This window comes from Heterocephalus glaber, unplaced genomic scaffold (assembly GCF_053883595.1).
Source record: "Heterocephalus glaber isolate CG9 unplaced genomic scaffold, H.glaber_assembly_v1.0 deba00001472, whole genome shotgun sequence".
NCBI classification, from domain to species: Eukaryota; Metazoa; Chordata; class Mammalia; order Rodentia; family Bathyergidae; genus Heterocephalus; species Heterocephalus glaber.
In genome coordinates this window covers 98,442,403-98,463,974 of record NW_028258315.1, presented here as the reverse complement: position 1 = coordinate 98,463,974, position 21,572 = coordinate 98,442,403, and the positions used below count along the sequence as shown (strand labels likewise).

The 21,572-nt window shown below is 47.7% G+C and overlaps 1 protein-coding gene and 1 pseudogene across 3 annotated transcripts in view; one reads left to right on the top strand and one right to left on the bottom strand.

Moving 5' to 3' along the window:
• Positions 1-43: 43 nt before the first annotated feature.
• Prickle2 (prickle planar cell polarity protein 2) overlaps positions 44-21,572 on the top strand; it is a 287,253-nt gene continuing 265,724 nt past the window's right edge. The window contains exons 1-2 of one of the 3 annotated variants that reach the window (XM_004871601.4): positions 48-143; positions 754-839. In XM_004871601.4, the coding sequence (XP_004871658.1) occupies positions 102-143; positions 754-839 (128 nt within the window). In that variant the 5' untranslated portion in view covers positions 48-101. Of the gene's footprint in view, positions 144-281; positions 840-21,572 lie in introns of those variants that run through there. The other 2 variants (XM_087181640.1, XM_087181639.1) reach the window with 2 other exon arrangements.
• LOC147826501 (large ribosomal subunit protein uL23 pseudogene) lies at positions 11,660-12,176 on the bottom strand (annotated as a pseudogene).

The following is a 21,572-nucleotide window of genomic DNA, read 5'->3' as shown; positions in this document are numbered from 1 at the left end:
GCAGCCGCGCGGGCGGAGGGCGGGGCCGGGAGGCTCGGGCCGCCCAGGCGACCGCCCCGGCCGCGGACGACCAGCCGTAGCCCCGCCGGCGCGGCCGGGCCATGTTCAGCCGGAGCTCGCGGAGGAGGCTGTGCGGCCGCCCGGTGAGTGTCCCCCCGCGCATGTCCCGCCGCGGCAGCCCCGCCCACGAGTGTCCCCGCCCTGGCCGCGCACCTGTGGCCCAGGTGAGCCCGGCGCGGAACAGCGCTCCCAGAGCCGAGCCCTGAACGCCCCAGACCGGGTCCGGGAAAGACTCGCCGCGCCGCGCCGCGCCCCGAAGGCGGGCTGAGCCCCTGCACCCCAGCTCCGGCCTCTGGAGCGAGAGCTCCTGCCCCGGACTCCGACTTCGGGCTGCCTTTTGGGGTGTCCTGTGCTGCCCTTTCCCGGGCGTCCGGTGTCCCTTGTTGGGGTCTCTGGGGAACGAAGAGGTCTAGCCTTGTTGCTTCGAAACCGGGGACCAAGGTGTCGGGGGGGGGGGTCAAAGCCCCAGCCTCGGCCATTTCTTGGGGTTTGGTGCCTTGGAGACAGCCCACCTGGGCGCACACCCTTCTTCAAGCCGAGACCGCCCTTGGGGCGTTGGCACCTGCCGCCCCAAGTCCCCGCATGGGAGTGGGACAGTTGAGTGGGGGGAGGAAGCACAGGCCGCCCCGCCTGGGACCCCACGGGGTTTGGAGGCAGCCTCAGACATGCCTGTGTTGTCTTTTTGCTTTGAAGTTGGCTGGACTGGGGCGGATAGAGAGAGGCCAGCCGTGTGGCGCCTGCGGTGACCAGTGCCCCGGGTTCGCCCTGCACAAATGGAGGTAGGACGCTTACAAGCGCGGCACTTCGGGGAGAAAAATAGGCGAGGTTCCCCTGCGAATCGGACTTGGAAGTCACACGGAAAGAATGCGAAGGCTGCTCCTTTAAGAGCGGGCCACATCTGCTGCAAATACTGAAGGTGGAAGTGGTGGCAGGCGGGAGGATGCGCTGCCGGCCGCCGGCTGCCCCATGCATAAGCTTTGGGTGCCTGCTAGCTGGTGTCTAGGTAACTCAGGCCCAGACAGCGCGGCCTGGCCTGGCCGCAGCAGCGTTGCCAAGGTCGCAGCTCAGGGAGCACAGGACTGCCTGCTGGCTGGTGTTTCCCAGCTGTGCTATTAAATTCAGCCGCTGTGACCCTGGGTCCTGACCGCGCGCTGATCCACCGCTGCCCGCCTGTGCTGCGTCAACGCCTTCGGTGGCCAGATGTTTCCCATTAATGTGCCTAGAATGTTGACTTCCAGGCAGCCTGGCCTGGCCTGCAGTGAAGTCTGGGAGTCAGCGGTCTGGGTGCCCTGTCTTGCATCTGGCTGCTGGGGCGCTGGCTGAAAAGAGTCGAGGTGGGGCGTTTGGCCCCTCAGGGTGTTGGTGTAAAGCCCAGGGGCTCCTCCTTGGAGCTTCCGAGCAGGAAGACGGTGCCCAGGGCAGTCGTTCAGTACCCTCTCTCGCTTGCCACCCCTCACACCCCCTGCTGCGAGCGATTCAGTGCGAGGGAGCGCAGTGCCCTCCCATCTTTGCCTGCCTGTGGCTGTAATGTGCGCTGGGCACCAGTTACCAGGAAGCTTGCAGCCGGTGCCTCTGGAAGCGAAATGCTTTTGTTCCTGCCTCCGATGGGTCTGGCAGCCTCTCTGCCTTTGTTTCAGGGCACGGAGCGCAACCCTGATGGCTCCCGAGCATCTAATAACGCCTGTGTCCGAGGCTGGCGGGCGGTGGCGGGCAGCTCATAAATATGTAATTGGCAGGCGTAGGCACCCATCAGTAGTGCTGTCGTGCAGCCCACGTGGGTGTGTTCTGCAGGGGCCTTGTGTGTGTCCTACGTGGGGATGGGTAGAGAGGCCTTGTCTGTGAACTAGTCCACTGGGACCAGCACCACCCAGGGCTGCTGCTTCCCCTCCTCATCTCCTCCCTCTTCCACTTCCCCTTCCCCTTCCCCTTCCTCTTCCTCTTTTCCTCCTTCTTTTCTTGTTCATTCTGGGGGTTGAACCCAGGGCATTTGCACTGAGCCACATCCCAACCCTTTTCTATTTTGAGACAGGTTCCCGCTAGGTTGCCCCAGAGTGCTGGGGTGGCAGGCGTGCGCCATCATGCCCAGCTTGGCTTCCTTTTGTCTGTCCTGCACCTCAGTGGAGGTGAGGAAGGGCAGCACAGAAGTGATTTCAAGCCTCCACTTGCGCTGTCCTCAGCCTACAGGACGCCTTCTGACCGGGGCTGTCGGGTAGCCGGGCAGTGCGGGTGTGTAGCCTGGCTTCTCCCTCAGCTGTGTGAGCTCGGACCTCTGGCCAGCCCCAACCCTTCCTAGCTGTTTCCCTAGCTTGCAAGTGGGATGACCAGGGTGCTTCACCTCCCACTCTTCCTGCAGGGAAGCAGTGAGGTACTGAAGCCCTGTCCAGTCCCGCAACACAGTGAGGACTCTGACCTCCTTCACCACTTGCAGTGCACTCACACCCTGCCGCGGAGTCACCTTGCTGGACTGCGTGAGGACGCTTGGCGTCCAGAGTCAGCTTTTAGGTCTTGTGACACAGCTTTTGGAGCACTTGGGCTGTTTTGTTCCAGCCAGGGTTGCGATGGGGAGACAAGTGTTTCCTTTTCAGCCCATTCTGGAGCTGTCCTTTGGAAGGAGACCCTTTCACCAAGTGAGACGGATTTTCATGCGGAAGCAATTTCCCTCTTTGCAGCAGCAGAAAAGCCTTTCGCTTTGTGCCATGAATAGAGTTTTTATGGCGTTTCCCTCATTGCCGGAAGGGAAGCTGCTCCTGCTCATGCCCCTCCTGTGGGTGAGCTCTTGGACAGCCATCTGTGGGTTGCAGCAGTTTTCTTTTTTGGCAGTTTGAAATCCACGTTACCCTCCACCGGCTGGGGAGGCTGCGGCCCCTGGGAGGGACCGCATGGTACCTGTGGTACCCGGGAGAGGCAGTCCCTGCCCCAAGTACAAAGGGACCCTCCACTGCCACTCCCTGGCCCTGGCCACTCACAGTCGTGTCCTCCCAGCTGGTCTTTCTGCTTCCACCTGGGTCCCCCTCCAGCCCAGTCCAGTGTCCATTTAGCAGGCTTCTCTCAAAAGTGGGACACGTTACTGCCTCCAGGCAGGAAGCTCAGGCAGAAGCGAGCTATAAGCAGCACACTCTGCTTGGTGGAGACACTGGGGCTTTGCCGTGCAGACAGAGCCCGGCTGGCATTGGCTCTGGCTTTGGCTGGCTGTGTAACCTTAGCCAAATGACTTAGGTTCCGTGGTTTCATTTCCCTCACCTGCCAGCCTCGCATCTCTCCCCTGAACAAATATTTGAGTGCCTCTCTGTGCGGGGCACTCTCCTGGCACTGGGGATTTGACAGAATTCCAGGCCCTTTCTGTAAGTAATCACACTTTACATGAGGCAGTCCGGAAGGCTCTCTCAGGAGGTGACATTTGCTTGGAGGCCTAAGTGGAGCAGGGCAGGAGGGGCCTGCAGATCAGGCTGCTGTGGGGTCAGGCAACATCCCTGACTGTGGAGGGTGTGAGGGCCTTAGGACTCTGGCCTGGGCCAGGCCCTGAGCTGAGCCCATTCTGAACCGTGCCCCTGGCCGACTGAGAGGCACTGACCAGGACGCTCGGCAGCACTTTGTCGGTGCGGGCTCCGCTCCTGCTCTGCTCGCTGTGAGCAGACAGGGATGCCCGCAGTCTCCTCAGTCTGCTGTATTTCACAGGAGGCTTTTGGAGGGATGTGGTACTTTCCCATTTTTGTTTTCATGCACACTTTAGATGGCAGATAGAGAGATCCTTAAGATTTCTTAAAACAAATAAAAACAAAGGTGTTGCATCTCTGGGAACAGAGCTCAGTGCAAGCTTTCTCCTGCATTGAAGTAGGCGGCTGGGGGTGAAGGTGGTCTTGCTCTCTCTGTGCAGGTGGCCCAGCCTGGAGGTGCCCAGGAGAGGCAGAGACCAAGCCGTCGGCAGGACCTCTGCCTGCCGCTGCCTGCCTGCTGCAGGGCCTCCGGTGTGGGGCTGGGTGTGCTGGGTTGTTCGGAACCATTTGAGCGAGCAGGAGAGGGAAAGCATGTTGGTATGGTGAGATTCCTTTTCCGCATGCTGGGAACTGGTGGACGGGCCAGCAGTAATACCGGAACCATTGGCAGTGACTGCAAGGTGTTGAGGCCTGGCTTCACAGACGTTTTTATCCCACCGTCCCCAAACCCTGTGAGGCAGATCTGATCACTTTCCAGATGAGGAAACTGAGGCTCCCTGTTGTGGTCAACTCGGCCGAAGTCACCGGGCTGGAGAGAATGGTGCCGGGACCTGGTTCCGAAAGCCAGGCTTGTGATTCACAGCCTGCTACTTTTTCCGAGGCAGTGCTCTCAACCCGAGATCCTTGAGTCCCACGAAGCCTGCGGGTGCGTAGGGCGGCCTCATCTGCATGGCTTCTTAACCAACGGAGCTGTCTCTGATGCCTCACAGAGATGCCTCACCCCCGCATGACCCAATGGGCAGAAGGGCGTGCTCTTGGCTCAGCTCGTCGCCACCGGTCCAGTTGGTTCAGGCTCTGAGTATTCGGGCGACTCGTCGGTTGCTGGTGGTGACCGGAGCTCAGAAATCCTGAAGGTGCACACCTCTCTCGGGTTTTACAGCTAGTGAGCGCCTCTGCTGCTGGCCCCTGTTGTAGAGCCCTGAGAACACCCAGCCAGTGCTGTGCATCTTTTCTGTCTTTCCCAACAACCCTTAGAGGTGGGCACGATCGTGATACTCACTTAAGGTGGCAAGGGACAGGGTCTCAGAGAGGCTAAACGACCAACCGAAGGCTGTGCAGTGGCAGTCCAGCCCGGCCACACCTCAGGGTCTTCTCTTTCTTTCTTTTGGGGTGTGTGTGTGTGTGTGTGTGTGTGTGTGTGTGTGTAGTGGGGGTAGCTGGCGATTGAATCCAGGGCCTTCACACTGAACTACATCCCCGGTCCTTATTTGTTTTTACTTTTGATTCTTTTGAATTTTGAGACAAGAACTTGCTAAGTTGCCCAGACTGGGCCCAAACTTCTGATTCTCCTGCCTCAGCCTCCCAGAGTGCTGTGATTACAGGAGTGTGTGTGCTGCTACACCTGGCTTCAAAAGTCTTTTCTGGAGCAGGACTTCTCAAACTTTATTTGCATGACTGGGGGATCTTGCTCACATTTGGGTGGAAGTTCTGGAGCTCGAGCTGGGGCCTGAGGTCCCGTGCTCCTCACGAGTACTGAGGGACGTGGGGACCAGACCAGGGTCTGCACACCGCTCTGCTGGCCTAGCCCCACCCTGAACCTCCTTTGTATGGCTCAGGAGCCAACTTTACAATTTTAAACATCTGTGAAAAAACTGAAAAGAAAGTAGTATTTCACGACATGTGAAAATTATAAGAAATTCACTTTTCAGCACCCATCCATACAGTGTGACTGAACAAAGTCAGGCTATTTGTTGACATCTCATTATAGCTTTTATCTGGCTGCAGATTGTGTGGCCCATGGGGCCTAAAATAGTTCGTACCTGGCTCTCTACAGGGCACATGTGCCCACCCCTGGTCCACACTGCCGTGCGAACATGAAGTCGGCCCTCTTGGCTAGAATATAGGAGTCTGAGAGTCTTTTGGAGTCGGGGCTGGAAGAAACATCCCTTCTGCACTGGACAATAATGATGGAACCATCAAAGGCAGCAGGAGGACTGGGGACAGACCGAAGCCACTTCTGAAGGGCACACCGAGAAGAGCACGCAGGACCAGATCAATGAGCCTCTGAGCTTCTGAGCCTTGTAATCCCTTTTCTGGCTTGGCTTTGCTGCTAAAGGTAGAGCACGCTCGGCATTATGAGGCCTTCAGAACACGCTGCTCCAGCCTCACTTTCATGAGCGGCGGACACAGGGCTGGCTCTGTGAGGTCCTTCTGATCTGCGGGCAGCTGTGTCTGGACAGTGGCCCCTCGACTGCCACACGCTTTGCCCTGGCTACTGCTGTTCCAGAAGCAGGGCTCACTGGGCCAGCCAAGCCTGTGAGAAAGCGTCTTTCCTGAGCTGCCCTGGGATCCCTGTGATGGATGACTGGGGACACAATTTGGGGTGATGCCGGCCTGGTTTTCCTTGTGGATTGGAATTTGACCAAGAAGTGGGTTCCCACTGATTATTTTGCTTAGGGAGAAAAACACTGTCTTAGTCAACCGATGTGTCAAGAAAAGGAAAAACTAGGAGAGTGTGTGCACACATGAGTGTGTGTGTGTGTGAGAGAGAGAGAGAGACAGAGAGAGACAGAAACAGAGGCTGCCGACTGGAATCTCAAGGCCAGCTGTGATGGTGCCCGTGGCTCACCTAGGTAATTTCCATTTGATAGAATTCCCAGTACAGTTACAGGGTTTCTCTCTGAACATGTGTGTCAGTTGGTCCCAATGTAGCTGTACCATTATCACCTCTGATTCCACAGTAGTATTGTTAAAGACAGGGAAATCTCGCAAAGGTGCACATGCAAAGCGTGTCCCGGCCGTGGCGGAGAAGGCTGCCTTCTGGCTGGAGCAGCACACAGTGCAGCGGGCTGTCCACAGACCTGGCAGGCTGCCTGCCTTGTGCCTGGTAGCTAAGAATGGTTTTTTAAAAAAATAAATCTTATTCAGTAATTATTGTTACTATTATTGGTACTGGGGATCAATTAAGAATAGTTTTTTTAATGACTGGGAAAAATGAAAAGAACACTTTGAGGAACACAAAAAATACACAGAAATTTGGTTTTAAAGCTCATAAAGGACTTTCTTTTTTAAAAATTAATTTTGTTGGCACACTTAAGGTAAACAATGTAATGACATTCATCATTGGAAATTTGCACCTTTACATGCTCTCTTGGTTCTTATTTTCCCCCTTCCCCTGCCCTCCCTTCAACCCCACCATCCTCCCTATTTACAAAGACTTTGTTTCCATTTTTTCATTTTCTCATATTAACTCCATTCCCTTCCTTCCTTTCCCCTACCCCTCCCACTTCCCTTCCCCTTTTGCCCCTTTTCTTCCTATTTCACATTATCTTTTATACCTTTTAGTCCTTATTAACACTTTCAGTTTCTCACACTAGAGAAACTATTTGGCATTTACACATGTGTGTCCTATTTATTTCACTTAAGAGTATCGCCTCAATGTGCATCCACTTAGCTATAAATGTCTCTAATTTCTCATTTTTTATGGCTGAGTAGTACTCCATTTTATTAAAAAACCCCACATTTTCTTGATCTAGTCTCCATTTGATGGGCATTTGGGTTGCTTCCAAGTTTTAGCTATCACAAACTGTGCTGCTATGAACTTGGGTGCACATATATCACTGTGGTATGATTCTTTTAATTCTTTAGGGAACATACCCCATAGGGGAATAGCTGGGTCAAATGGGACCTCCAGTCCTAGTTCTTTGAGGTATCTCCATACTGATTTCCACAGTGGTTGCACCAGTCTACACTCCCACCAGCAGTGGAGCAGGGTTCCTCTTTCCCCACAGCCCCGCCAGCATTTATTATTGGTTGATTTCATGATAGCAGCCATTCTTTCTGGAGTGAGGTGGAATCTCAGCGTTGTTTTCATTTGCATCTCTCGAATGACCAGTGATAGTGAACATTTTTTCCTATGTTTATTTTCTATTTCTACTTTTTTGTCTGAGAAATGTCTGTTCATTTCAGATGCCCATTTTTGGATTGGGTCTTTAAATTTGGGAGGTCTGATTTTTTTAAAGTTCTTTATATATTCTAGATAATAGACCTTTGTCTGAGGGACAGCTGGTGGAAATTTTTTCCCACATTGTGGGTTGTCTCTTCACATTGTTGGTGGTTTGTCTTGCTATGCAGAAGTGTTTTTTAGTAAGAAGAGATCCCACTTGTTGATTGTTTGTGCTAGTTCAAGGGGAATTGAGGTTTTGTTCATAAAATCTTTTCCTACACCAGTGTCTTCAAGAATTCTACCTAACCTCTGTTCCAGCCGGTTCAGCGTTTCTATTTTAATATTCAGATCTTTAATCCATTTCAATTTTAGATTAGTGCATGGTGAGAGATATAGGTCTAGTTTTAGTCTTTGGCAAGTTGAAACCCAGTTTTTCCAGCACCATTTATTAAAGAGGCTATCTTTCCTCCAGTGAGGGTGTTTGGCTCCTTTGTCAAAGATGAGGTGGCTGAGTGTGTCTGGAGTTGTTTCTGCATCTTCTAATCTGTTCCACTGGTCCTCAGGTCTGTTTCTTTTCCAGTACCATGCTGTTTTTATCACAATAGCTTTGTAGTATAGTTTCAAGTTGGGGATTGTGAAACCCCCTATCTTGTCTTTATTGCCTAGTATTGATTTTGCTATCCTAGGTCTCTTCTTGTTCCAAATGGATTTTTGGATTGTTTTCTCCAGGTCTGTGAAGTATGCTACTGGGATTTCAATTGGGATTGCATTGAATCTAGCAGTTTTGGAAGTATGACCATTTTCACTATGTTGATTCTTCCTACCCAGGAATAAGGGATGTCTTTCCATTTTCTGATATCCTCTTCAATCTCTTTTTTCAGAATGCCATAGTTTCCAGAGTAGAGGTTTTTGATTTCTTTTGTTAGGTTGATTCCTAGGTACTTCAATTTTTTGGATGCTATTGTGAAAAGAATTGATTGCCCCATTTCTCTCTCAGTGAGTCTGTTTTTCGTGTACAGAAAAGCTATTGATTTGTGTGTGTTGATCTTGTATCCAGCTACTTTACTGAATTTAGTTATTAAGTCTAGAAGACTTTTGGTGGAGTTCTTGGGGTCTACTATATAGAGTATTATGTCATCTGCAAAAAATGACAGTTTGACTTCTTCATTTTCTATCTTTATTCCTTTTATTTCTTTCTCTTGTGTAATTGCTATGCCTAATGTTTCCAAAACTATATTGAACAGGAGTGGTGATAGTGGACATCCTTGTCTTGTTCCTGATTTTAGTGTGAAGGATTTCAGTTTATGACCATTTAGTATGATATTGGCTGTTGGTTGTTCATAGATGGCTTTTATCAGGTTGAGGTAGAGACCGTCTATTCCAATTTTTTGGAGAGTTTTTTTTATCATAAATGCATGATGGATTTTGTCAAATGCTTTTTCTGCATGTAGTTTGTTTTTTTGTACTGGGGATCAAACTTGGGACCTTGCGCTTGTGAGGCAGGTGGTGGAACCCCTGAGCTAAATCCCCAGCTTTTTTTCATCTATTGAGATGATCATATGGTTTTGTCCTTGGCTCTATTAACATAGTGCATTACATTTATTGATTTGTGTATGTTGAACCATCCCTACATCCCTGGGATGAATCCCATTTGGTCAGGGTGTATGATCTTTTTGATGATCTTCTGCATTCTATTTGCTAGTATCTTATTAAGGATTTTTGCTTCTATGTTCATTAGTGACATTGGCCTACAGTTCTGTTTTTCAGTTGAGTCTTTCTCTGCTTTGGGGATCAAGGTGATGCTTGCTTCCAGGAATGAATTTGGGAGTATTGCTTCCCTTTCAATTTCATTGAAGAGTTTAAACAGTAGTGGCAGTAGTTCCTCTCTATATGTCTTGTAGAATTTAGCAGTGAACCCATCAGGACGCAGGTTTTTCTTTGTTGGTAAGTTTTCAATTACATTTTCAATTTCATTGATTGATATTGGATTGTTTAGAATTTTTAGGTCACCTTCATTCAACTTTGGTAATTCACACGTATCTAGAAATCTGTCCATTTATTCTGTGTTTTCCATCTTATTGATGTATAGGTTATTGAAGCAGGTATTGATGATCCTCTGGATTTCTGCTTTGTCCATTGTAATTTCACCCTGTTCATTCCTAATTGCATGGATTTTGGCCTTTTCTTTCCTTTTTTTGGATGAGGTTGGCTAAGGATTTGTCAATTTTGTTTATTCTTTCAAAGAACCAACTCTTGGCTTCATTGATTTTTTTGTATCATTCTCTTAGTCTTCATTGCACTGATTTCTGCTCTGATCTTTATAATTTCCTCCCTTGTATGAGCTTTGGGTTTGTCCTGCTCTTCTTTTTCTAGAAGCTTGAGGTTCAGCATCAGGTTGTTTAATTGGGCTTGTTCTGTTTTCCTAATGTGAGTATTCACTGCTATGAATTTCCCTCAGAAGACTGCTTTCATTGGGTCCCATAGATTCCGGTGTGTTGTATTGGCATTGTCATTTAATTCAAGGAACTGTCTGATGCCTTCTTTAATTTCCTCTGTGACCCATTGGTTATTCAGAAGTGTGTTTTTCAGTTTCCATGTGTTTATGAAATTCTTGTGGTTTCTTTTGCTATTGATCTCCAATTTCATTGCACTATGGTCTGATAATATACAGGGGATAACTTCAGTTCCTTTGCACTACTTAAACATGTTCTATGAACGAGTATGTGGTCTGTTTTAGAGAATGACCCATGTGCAGCTGAAAAGAATGTGTATTCTGATTTTGTGCAGTGGAACCCAGTGTAAACATCTGTTAAGTTAATTTGTTCAAGAGTTTGAGTTTCTAGTATTTCGTTGTTTATTTTTTGTCCAGTTGATCTATTTGCAACAGTGGGGTGTTGAGGTCCCCCACTGCTATTGTATTAGTACTTATATGAGTTTTCATGACCATTAGTATTTCTTTTATATAATTCGGTGCACTAGTGTTTGGTGCATATATATTTATGATTGTCATCTCTTCCTCTTGGATTGTTCCCTTTACAAGGATGTAATGTCCTTCTTTGTCTCTCCTAATCACTGTTGGTTTGAAATCCACTTGATATGCAAAGAGGATAGCTACTCCTGCTTTTTGGGGGGGTTTCTGTAGCATGGAATATTGTTTTCCACCCTTTATCTTTCAGTCTATGAGTTTGTTTTTGAATTAAGTGTGTTTCTTGTATGCAGCATATTTTTGAATCTTGCTTCTTGACCCATTCTGCCAGTCTGTTTCTTTGGATTGGTGAATTGAGACCATTAAAATTGATGGTTATAAGTGATATGTATTGACTTGTCATTGTCATGACTTTTTCTTTTTGTTGGATTCTCCCCCTTTGCATTTAATTTCTTGTTGTGCCCAACAGATTCATTCCACTGGGCTTCCTGGGGTTTTGATCCTTGTCATCTTTTCCTAGGATATTGTTTAAAATTTTTTGGAGTGCTGATTTGGTATTCATGAAGTTCCTGAGGTGCTGTTGTCATGAAAGTATCTTATTTCTCCATCAATTTTGAAAGATAATTTTGCAGGGTACATCAATCTGGGCTGGAGGCTGTTTTCCTTTAGAGCTTGAAATACATCACTACATACTCTTCTTGCCTTGTGGGTTTGTGTTGAGAAGTCTGCTGTGATTTTGATGGGCTTTCCTTTGTATGTGATTTGTTTCTTTTCTCTAACTGCTTGGAGAATTTTGTTTTTCTGTTGGGTTTCTGGAATCTTAACTATTATATGCCTATGTGTAGATTTTTTTTGATCATGCCTTATTGGAGTCCTATATGCCTCACTTATCTGTATGTCAAGTTCTTTTCTCCTATCTAGGAAGTTTTCTGCCATTACTTCCGTGAACAGATTTTTTATGTCATCTGCACTCTCTCCTGTTTCCTCATTGACTCCAATCAGTCTGATGTTATTCTTCTTTGCATCATCTAGCAGCTGCTGGATTGATTTCTTGTGGTCCCTTACTATTTTTTTTTTTTATGGTGAAAATAATATGTATTTAGAATTAGCCAGCTGGACTCAGTTTAGATGATCCCAGTTTTGTTGGCAACATCCAAAGCATCATAATCAGGAGCCAGTCGAACATATGCCTTCTTCTCTCCATCAGGCCTGATTAGGGTATTGACCTTGACCACATCAACATCATAGAGCTTCCTCACAGCTTGTTTGATCTGGTCCTTGTTGGCCTTGACATCCACAGTGAATACATGTTGTTGTCCTCTATCTTCTTCATGGCTGACTCTGTGGTCAGTGGGAACTTGATGATGGCATAGTAGTCAAGCTTGTTTCTCCTGGGGGCACTTTTCTGAGTGTATTTTGGCTGCTGCTGGAGCTGCAGTGTCTTGGAATGGCGGAAGGTAGGTGACATGCAGATTTTCTTCTTTTTGTGGCTGTGGATGCCTTTCAAAACTGCTTTCTTGGCTTTCAAAGCTTTTGCTTTGGCTTCAGCTTTGCGAGGGGCAGGAGCTTCCTTCTTCACCTTCAGCGCCATCTTGGTCATCCCCTATTATTTTTAAGAAATTTTTCTTTTCCTGGTCACTAATTGCAATCCTATCTTCTATATCTGAAATTCTATCCTTACATTGGCTCATTCTCCCATCCAAGTACTAACCAGGCCTGACCCTACTTAGCTTCCTAGATCAGATGAGATCGGGTGTGTTCAGGGTGGTATGGCCATAGACAGCATTGGCTCATTCTGCTGCATAAACTTTCAATGGAGTTTTAAATCTTCTGGAAATCTGTTTGCATCTGTTTTACGGATTCCATTTGTTCCCTATGTTGGGATTCCATCATGTTTCTTAGCTCCTCTATTTTTTTTATCTGTGTCTGCTGTGGATTTATTAATCACGTCATGTACTATGGGCACCATCTCTGCTGTTATCTGAGAAATTATTTCTGATTTCATTTTTTCTAGATCTTCTTTTGTTGCCAGTTAAGGGAATCCAGGTGGTTGAGTGTCAGATTGTTCCATCTCGTTTCCCTTTGGGGTTGCCTTAGGTGATCTGGAAGTCTGATTTTGAGACTTGTTAAAGTGTCTTCTCATTTCAACAGATGCACCCTGCTGTGCTTTTGTTGAGGCAACTTTTTGCTCACCCACTGGTCTTGAATTCTCAGCAAGCCACCAAGCAGCCTTTACTCTGCTGCCCACCAGTTCACCAACTCCTGGGTTTATTCTGGTGGCTTTCTGCATCCCTGAGCTGACTTGTTGTTTGGCTGGCTTCTGGCTGGGGCCTGTGCACACTTGGGATAGTAACTAGGTGTGCCTTTTGCTGGGCCCCCTGTGTAGCTGTTGTCTGGGAGGGCCTTTGGCTGGGGGCTGTGCACCCCAGTTCCTCTTGTCTGTGCAGGCTTCTTGCTAGGGTCTCCATTCACTTATCAATGGTATTGAGGTGAGCCTCTGGCTGTTGCTTGTGCACCTGTGTAGCTCTTTTTCAGGTGGTTCCTTGGCTGTGCCAATGGAATGGCAGGCCTCTGAATAAAGCTTGTGCACCTGTGCAGTTCTTTTTTGGATGGGCCTTTGGCTTGGGTGGGTGTGCAGGAGCCTCTGGGGTCAGGGAGGAGTACTGGCTGGGATCCACCTGCAGCCGCACCAGTCTGGGCCACACAGCTGCTCCCCGGGATCTGCTCTATCTTACTGATGGAATGGTCAGCCTCATAAAGAACTTTCTATTGGCACATAGCCACACTCATTCACGGAGGAGCATCTGAAGCTGCCTTTGCAACGGCAGGTTCAGTGATTGCAATACCTCTAAGGCTCAAAGAACCCAAAGGATTTACTGCCTAGTCCTGTACAGAATCAGTTTGCAGGGCTGGGGATTTAGCTCAGTGGTTCCACTGCCTGTCCAGCAAGTGCAAGGACCCGAGTTCGATCCCTGGTCCAAAACAAAAAAGAAAGGTTGTAATTGGGCCAGGGATTTAGCTCAGTGGTTCCACTGCCTGTCCAGAATCAGTTTGCTAATCCCTGAGCCAGAGATGTATGTTGTTTATGGCTTTGCAATTATCTCCTCAGGTATATCCAAATTATTATTTATTAACATTACTTTACAGAAAGTGTACATTCTAGGTATTCTTTACAGCTTGCTTTTCTTCGTACATACAAAGCCTTTTTGAATGTCTTTCCGTGTGAGTATGTAAAAGGGCAAAAGGGCTAATACATTTATTAGCTTTTAGAATTCATCGTATGGATTATTATAGGGAAAAACTGCTCTATTCATCCCCATATTGGTTGTTTTCCATGTTTCTTTTATACACTATAAGCTAGTCACTTTTCTTATGTTGTGACATCCCCATTGTGTTTCCCAATTTTATATTCCTGTGCCATAATTGGAATTGCTAGGTCAGAGGACATGAACATTTAAAAATTTAACAGCTCTTGCCAAATTGTCCTTGGAAAAGATGGTGCCAATTTCCCACCTCAATTCTTTAAATATTTGAGTGCATTTTGTGTGCCCTTTTGGCCACAATATTGAAACATCTCAGCTTGCTCAGCACCCTGGCTAATTACTCCTTGTTTACTCAACCCAAGTGACAATTTGTTCCTGATGATTAATGAGCAAACAGAGCTCCGATGCAGTCATTTTTGTTTTTCAAAATAAATTGCATTTGTCTGTAATCCCGAATGTGATGCCCACATTCTGTTGGAAGGTTATGGTGCACCCTGATGCCTCTGTATGTTAGGGGCGGTAGGAGGAAGGCAAGGCTAATAAATGTATAATGGTGCGGACTCTTGGTTTGGAAAGCTCAAAGATTATCCTTTGACCCTGCCTGCAACGAGTACGCCAGAGGGATTTCCCTAGGGAGAGAGGGGTCACCCTTCATGGGAGAGAGTCCCAGGTCGCCCAGCCTTGTGAGATTGAAGGGAAGACGTCTACCTGCTGCATCCAAGGAGGCCTGGGGGGACCTCTGGGGAGAAGTGTCTCTTTCCACCTAGTATTGTGAAAGGTGCTGTGAGTCCTGGGAGGGGCTCTGAGGGAGCGCTACAGCTGGTGCTTACAGGGACAGCTTTCCAGACAGAAGGCTGGATGCAGCCTGGTCTCTGCTTTTACTGGCTGAATGTTGCTGGGCAAGCGCCTTCACCATTCTGCACTTGATTTTCTCACCAGTAAAATGGGGACAGTATCACTTGTCTGGTGAGGGTGCTGTGAGGATTGAACGGACAGTGCACGAAATGTGCTTCCTGCTGTCGGGGCCAGTGACCCCTTGGGTTTGGTGATGGTTCAGTGGAACAGGACTGGATGAGAAGTAAGAAGATCGGGGCTCAAAACCCTGGGAAGTTAGATTGGAGGAGAGATAAAATCCTCTTCCCCACTGTGAGCCAAAGCCCTTCACTGGCTACGTGGGAATGATGATTTTTGTCTCATGGACCAAGCACAGAAGAGACATGGAATAGCAGATTCATATCACATGGCACACCCCACTCAGTGGCAGATACATTTCAGGTGAAAAGCAGTTTGGCAGAATTGGACCCTGTACTCTCACAGTCTACTTGCTTAAGTGAATCATGCATACAGTGTGCGTAAAAACCAGTTTGCAAGCTGGGTGCAGTGGCACACGCCTGTCATCCCAGTGCTCTGGGAGCCTGAGGTAGGAGGACTGCAAGTTTGAGCCTAGCCAGGAAATTAGCAATTTAATGAGTCTCTGTCTCCTAGTAAATAATAAAAAAGCCTAGGGATGTGGCTGAGTGTGAAGGCCCTGGGTTCAGTTCCTGGTACCACAAAACAAAACCAAATAACAGTTTGCAAACTATAGGAGGAAGATAATTTCAAACTCTGCCCCGGGAGTCAGTATACACAAAAGCGAGCCTTGGGGTGGGGGCCCCTGTGTGCCCCCAGCAGAACCATGAAGACGTGTGCCCACACCGTGGAACTCCACCCTCTCCTGCTCAGTGAGTCCCTGTGGCTTGGTGCCACGCTAAACATCTGTGTCCCATTACTCGGTCAGAAGCCCTCAGGAAGAAGGTCCGTCTCCAGAGGCACAGAGGATGAGGTGTTTATGTAATCCTGGGACCTGATCTCAGACCTTGGCAAATCCTGATCTGGTCTGTGTGCACATTTTGGTAGCATTGCACATAGCATTGGTAGGACTTAAATTTTGAGTTTGTTGTCAACATTTGAGAATTTGTGTAAAAATACTAATTTGGACTTTCTCTGAGAGACTGAAAATATTTCTCTGAGAGACCCTGGTCTCACCTTTCTTCTTTCCCTTTGGATGGATGTGACAGGTAAAATCAATTATCAACCTGGTTGGCTTGGGAGCCCCCTAGGGGATTGGAGGGGCACACCGCCGGGGGGTTCAGAGAGGCATGACTTTGGGGTCTGTATCTGCTCCCTCAGCCTTTCCTCTCTGGCCTGTTCCTCTGCTCTGCTTCCCGGATGCTACAAACTGAGCAGCTTTGCTCTACCACACCCTTCTGCCATCACGCTCCTGCCTTGGAGCCAGCTGGACATGAACTGAATCCTCTGAAAATGTGGGCTGTATGCGCCTTTGCCTTTAAGTTGGTGGAATCAGGTATTCTGTCCAGCAACAGAAAAGTTGATGGATACAGTGGAACCTGTGTGTTGAACTTTTCAGTCCCCACTGTTCCCCAGTCTTAAAACAGGCCTGCCTAGCTCATTTACATACTGGCTGGCCACTGTAGACATCTGATTTTCTACGTTCTGATTTGAATGAAAGCAGAGTTCATACAGTGCTCACGACAGGGAGGAGGAGATGAATGTTAGACTGGAATAGAGTCCCTGCCTGACAGGGACAGCTGTGTGGAGCAAAGCCATCCCAGCAGCCTCGTCCTCCCTGTCTGGGAAGGACCATGGGGAAGCAGCTAAAATTCTTGAGCCCTGCTGTGTACTTGGCTCCTTGTATGATTGCTCCCTGTCAGACTCAAGACAGTTTTGTCAGGTATATCAAGCAGGGCGGTTAGAATTTGAAACCAGGTCTTTGGGGCTCAAGATTATAAACCTTTTAACCAAGAGAAGGTTTAGTGTGGGCATTTTGACTTTCTGGGTCCAAATATAAATGTGCAGCTTGGGGAAAACAGTCTTCTGTTCTCAGAGTCTGAGGGCGAGGGCTGAGCAGGGATCGCAGTGAGCAGCATCTGAAAAGCCCTGAACTAAGGGTTGCTTTGGGGCTGGGGCCTCAGAGGTGAAATGGCTATCAAATCACAGGGTGTGATGTGTTCACTGAGGCGTCTGGAAGGTGCCACCTTGTGAGAACCAGCCTCCAGTGCAGCTGGATTTCTAGATCCCCGGTTTTCCCTGGGTGGCAGGGTGCCATTGGCATTTGAGGCAGGCTCTGTCTCCCAGACTATAGAAGGCTGACACCCTGCCCGCCACACTGAGTTGTCGTTGACAAGAAAAGCAGGAAAGTACCCACGGGTGCCCAGACACGTCGGTCTCTAGAGAGAGAGGTGACTGTTGAGGTTGTAGCGTAGATGTAGTTTTGTAACTGTTTTCTTCTTATCTCTTGGATCGTGGTATTGACTGTCTCTCTCGTTCACACCCATGGGCAATTCCAAATCCTGAGGAGCCTGAACAGGTTTTTAGATTTTGACAGAAATGAGCCAAGTTTACCTTAAAACATGAGAGTATGCATTCTCTTTAAAAATTTCTATAAAAAGAGATGGCAGAGTTCATTGAACGCAGTTTATCATGCTACAAGAACATATTATCTGATAGGTATTTCGGCTGGACTCCCCGGTGAACAGAAATGTTAGAAATGGGAACATCCTCATTAGAAAACAAATGATACCTTCTTGCACCCCTGCCTGCTGAGACCCTTTCCTACTGAGTTGTTTTGGGCTTATTTTTCTCATTTGAACTGTTTTCATATTTTTTAAAAAAATTAGCCCTCTGTATGTCACACATAATCCAAATAATTCTCTCAATTTATCCTTTGACAATTTAAAAATTGTTCATGTGAAAATCTTTCGTAACTTCTGAGTTTCGTGACATGCATCCATTTATTCGCTCAGTAAGTACATTCTATCAGGATTTTTGCTAGGCATCAAATATTTTTCTGGGTGTTGGGGAATTGAACAAAAGAGGCATAGAACAAAATATCCTCATAAAGTTTACATTCTTATGCAGCTGAAGCAATTAATCCCAGGGCAGCGTGACAAGCAAACAATCCATTAGACTACAATATAATGTCAGATAATGATGAGTGGCCCGGAGAATGGAAATGAGAAGCAGTGTGAGGAGGCGGGTGAGCACCCTGGGACTGCAGGATGGCCCCGGGGCAGAGAGGAAAGGGTGGACACTGGAGTAGGGGCCAAGAGCACACCGTGCAGATGTCTGGAAGAGGTGCTGCAGGCACAGGCACCCAGAGAGGAGAGGGTGCTGGCCACCCGGAAGAGCACGGTGCTGGTGTGGACGGGGGCCAGAAGTGAGGGGAGAGAAAAGAGTATGTTTGCATTTAGATATGCCCTTTACTTTTCATTAGTAAAAGGATTCAGCCATAACAAAAGGTAAATAATTTTTAAGTTCTGGATTCATCTGCTTTTATTCCAAATGGAAAGTTGCTTGTTTGTCTCAGCACCATTTACTGAACCTCTTGTCCACTGCTTCTAACTGCCACCTTGCTCATGTGCCTTGTCCCGTAATGACGTGGACCCAGTGTTGCAGACGTTGTCACTGTTCCAGGTATCTCTCCACACCTCCTGCAGGACTAGTTTGACTTCTGTGGCCTTAAACACATTTTAATATCTGGGAAGGGCTAGATCTTTAATTTTCAATGGTTTTCATGGAGTTACATCTTGGCTGGTTCTACTTTCCATTTGGTGAAAGATCCTGAAGACCACTGTGTAAAACTCTGTGATTTCTTAAGTGATGGGAAAGAGGAAGTGAGAAGAATAAACCAAAACTCAAGCAAACTCTCATCCTAGTCTAAACCCCTCGGCCTTCAATGCCAGTGCCCATTGATTGGTGAACAGCAATCTGACGCGTGCGTCACAGAAAGCTATAGACTGCTGGACTGGACCAACCCTGGCCAGGCATGTTCACCTGCTTTTCTGGTCTCCCTGATGTGTCCGTCAGGTCCTGGGGGACTGGGTTGGAGTTGATACGTTTTTCAAATTGCATTCCCAGGCCAGTGCCACCCTGGAACTGTCCAATTCTAAGCCCCAGCCGAAAGCCCATCAGCAGGAAAGTGTCAGGGTGCACGGGCAGCCCCAGATGATTCTGATGCCTATTCAAATGTGAAGCCCACCTGCCCTCCAAGCACAGGACCCGAGTTTGATCTCTGGTACCAAAAAAAAAAAAAAAAAATGCGAAGACCACTGGTTTAGAGTTTGAGCAGCCCCTCAGTGGTCAGGAGCTCAAACTTTCAGAGTCAGAGATCTGATGGTTTCAGTTGCAACACAAACACACTGTGTACACCATGTGACCAAGTCATATACAACCTGGTGACAGCAGCACTGACTCAGATAGAAGGTACTGGTGTTGAAGGTTAAGGAGTTTAGATTAGAAAGAACATTTTTCTTGGGCTTTCTTTTATTCTTATCTCTTCTTCCTTACCACTTAGAGATTATGGGGTTTAATAAAATGATCTTCAGGGGGAACTAGGGTGGGGGGAAAGGAAGGAAGGGAAGGGAAAAAATGAGAAAAGCAGGAAAAAATAGAAACAAAGCTTTTGTAAATGAGGAGAAGAGGGGTTGAAGGGACAATAGGGGAATGGAAAAAATAAAAATGAAGATATATCACGTATGGGTACAAATTCCCTGTGATGGATGTGATTGTGGTGTATACCTAAAAAGTACCACTAAACTTAATTAATTTTAAAACACTGTCTTCAGGTTCTTTTGTCAGATGGAGAGTGGGACCAGCCAAGGCACAGCTCAAACACTCTGGATAACGGTGTCCACCTCATAAATGGTTGTAAGTCTTACCTAAGACGTGATGGGAATGTGCTTAGAATACAATGTTTCCTGCACATTGTCACGGTGCAGTTAATGATCACTAATTCTGTAATGACAATGATGAAATAATAATTGTTTTCATTTTACTTTAAATCATTTATTCTTATAAGCCTAGATACCTTCCCACCAGAATGAAAAGAAATCAAACAGTAGGGAGGCCACTGACACCATTTTCTGGGGCTGTCTTTGTAGGGATGTGGGTGGGTGGGGTGGGTGGTAAGAGGCTGGCTCCACAGGACTTCGTGGTGATGGAATTCATTCCTGATATTATTAAAGATTGCCTTTTCTAAGAAAGCCCATTTTTTCCCTTTGAAAGAGAACCAATTGTATGACCTTAATTAAAAGGCCTGAGGCCAAGCGCTCTGTCTACACACTACCGGTTCATTTCCTACCCCTTCCCCATGGCAAGGCCCGCACACTAGAGGAAGATGGATGGACTTGGTAGGGTGACCTGGGGGTCAACTGACTGAGGCTGCCGGATTCATCAGCGTGAGCTGCAGATTCCACCACAGAATTCCTGCACAGATAGCAGCTTGAGCAACCCTTCCCAAGTTCAGCTGTGCCTAGAAAAATCAAGTAAAGCACATTCCTCAGAGTTGCCTCAGATTCAAGGCCCAGCCATCTCGTGCCAGTGTAGCTTTACAAATGACACATTTAGAAAGCTACTGCTGGGCACAAAGCTTCAGAAACAAAACGGCATGTGGTTCATCACATAGCTATTATAGTGGGTTGAATATCGTGTTCCCTCTCGAAGACCGGAGTTTTGCAGATATAATTAAATTAAAGCTCTGGCAATGAGATCATCCCGGATTAGGTGGGTCTAAATCCAATGACAAAACCTCACAGGGAAGGGGAAGAGCCCAGCCACAGGGAGAAAGCCACGCGATGAGACACCAGGCACTGCCAGTTGCCATTGGGAGCCAGGAAGGAGTTGTGGGTAGATTCGTCCTTGGGCCTCCAGCATAACCAGCCCTGCTGATACCTTGCTTTTGGGCTTTTAGCCTTCAGAGATTGGACAGGACTAAGTTCCCATCATTTTATGCCACTGAATTTGTAATGATTTATTTTAGCAGGGATCTAACAATCTAGGAATCGTTCGGTGAAGCAAACAGACTATAAGGAAATCACCCTAATACTAAGAGTGTTTGTATTCAGTGACTGAGTTACACTATTTCCCTTTTCCGGAAATAACTTCCCTGGCTTTTCCAAACTGTATATATCACACATTTATTATTACACAGCAATTTGACCAAAATTAATTTCAAATAAATGAATCTACTCAAAGTGCTGCTGTTAGCGGGATTTAGAAGAAAATGTGGAAATTATCCCAGATCCCCACCGCTGGGACATAGCTCGCAAATTGTTCCGCTCCAGAGCCTGAGAAACATGGCCATCCCGCTCCTCATGGCCACACGCGCCCCAGGCCTGAGAGGACACGGAGATCCCGTGCTGACCTCTTGCCTCCAAACTTGGGCCTCCTCAAGGTGAAAGGAGCCCGTCACCAATTCCCAGACAACCGGATAAGCTGGAGATCTCCTAAAGCCAGGCCGCCACGGACGCAGTGTGAGGAGGGAGCACTCCTGGGTGCTGGCCTGTGGGAACAAAGACTGAGAAATTGTGTTATCAGGTAGTTTCATAGAGTCACTGGCGGGAGAAAAGACCTGCGTTCTTCTTGGACGTCCCCAGACGCCTGAGTCCTCCGCGCTCAGAGGCGGAGCACATGCTCTGGTGTGATACGTGCGCATGACACAACGGCTCTGAAGGACCGTGAGCACAGTTTCCACACAACCAGGTATTTTCCCAAGCATGAAATCACAGTGCTTTCATTAAATGCCTGCCAGCAGTCACACTTGCCAGTGGGACACCACGTTGCTGAAGTTCTGGGACGTGTGCACCCAAAGGATACACCCGAGGACTGGACCACGACATGTTGGTTCTGTGTCAACTTCAGGTTGGCTACAGAGAGAGGCTGTGGAC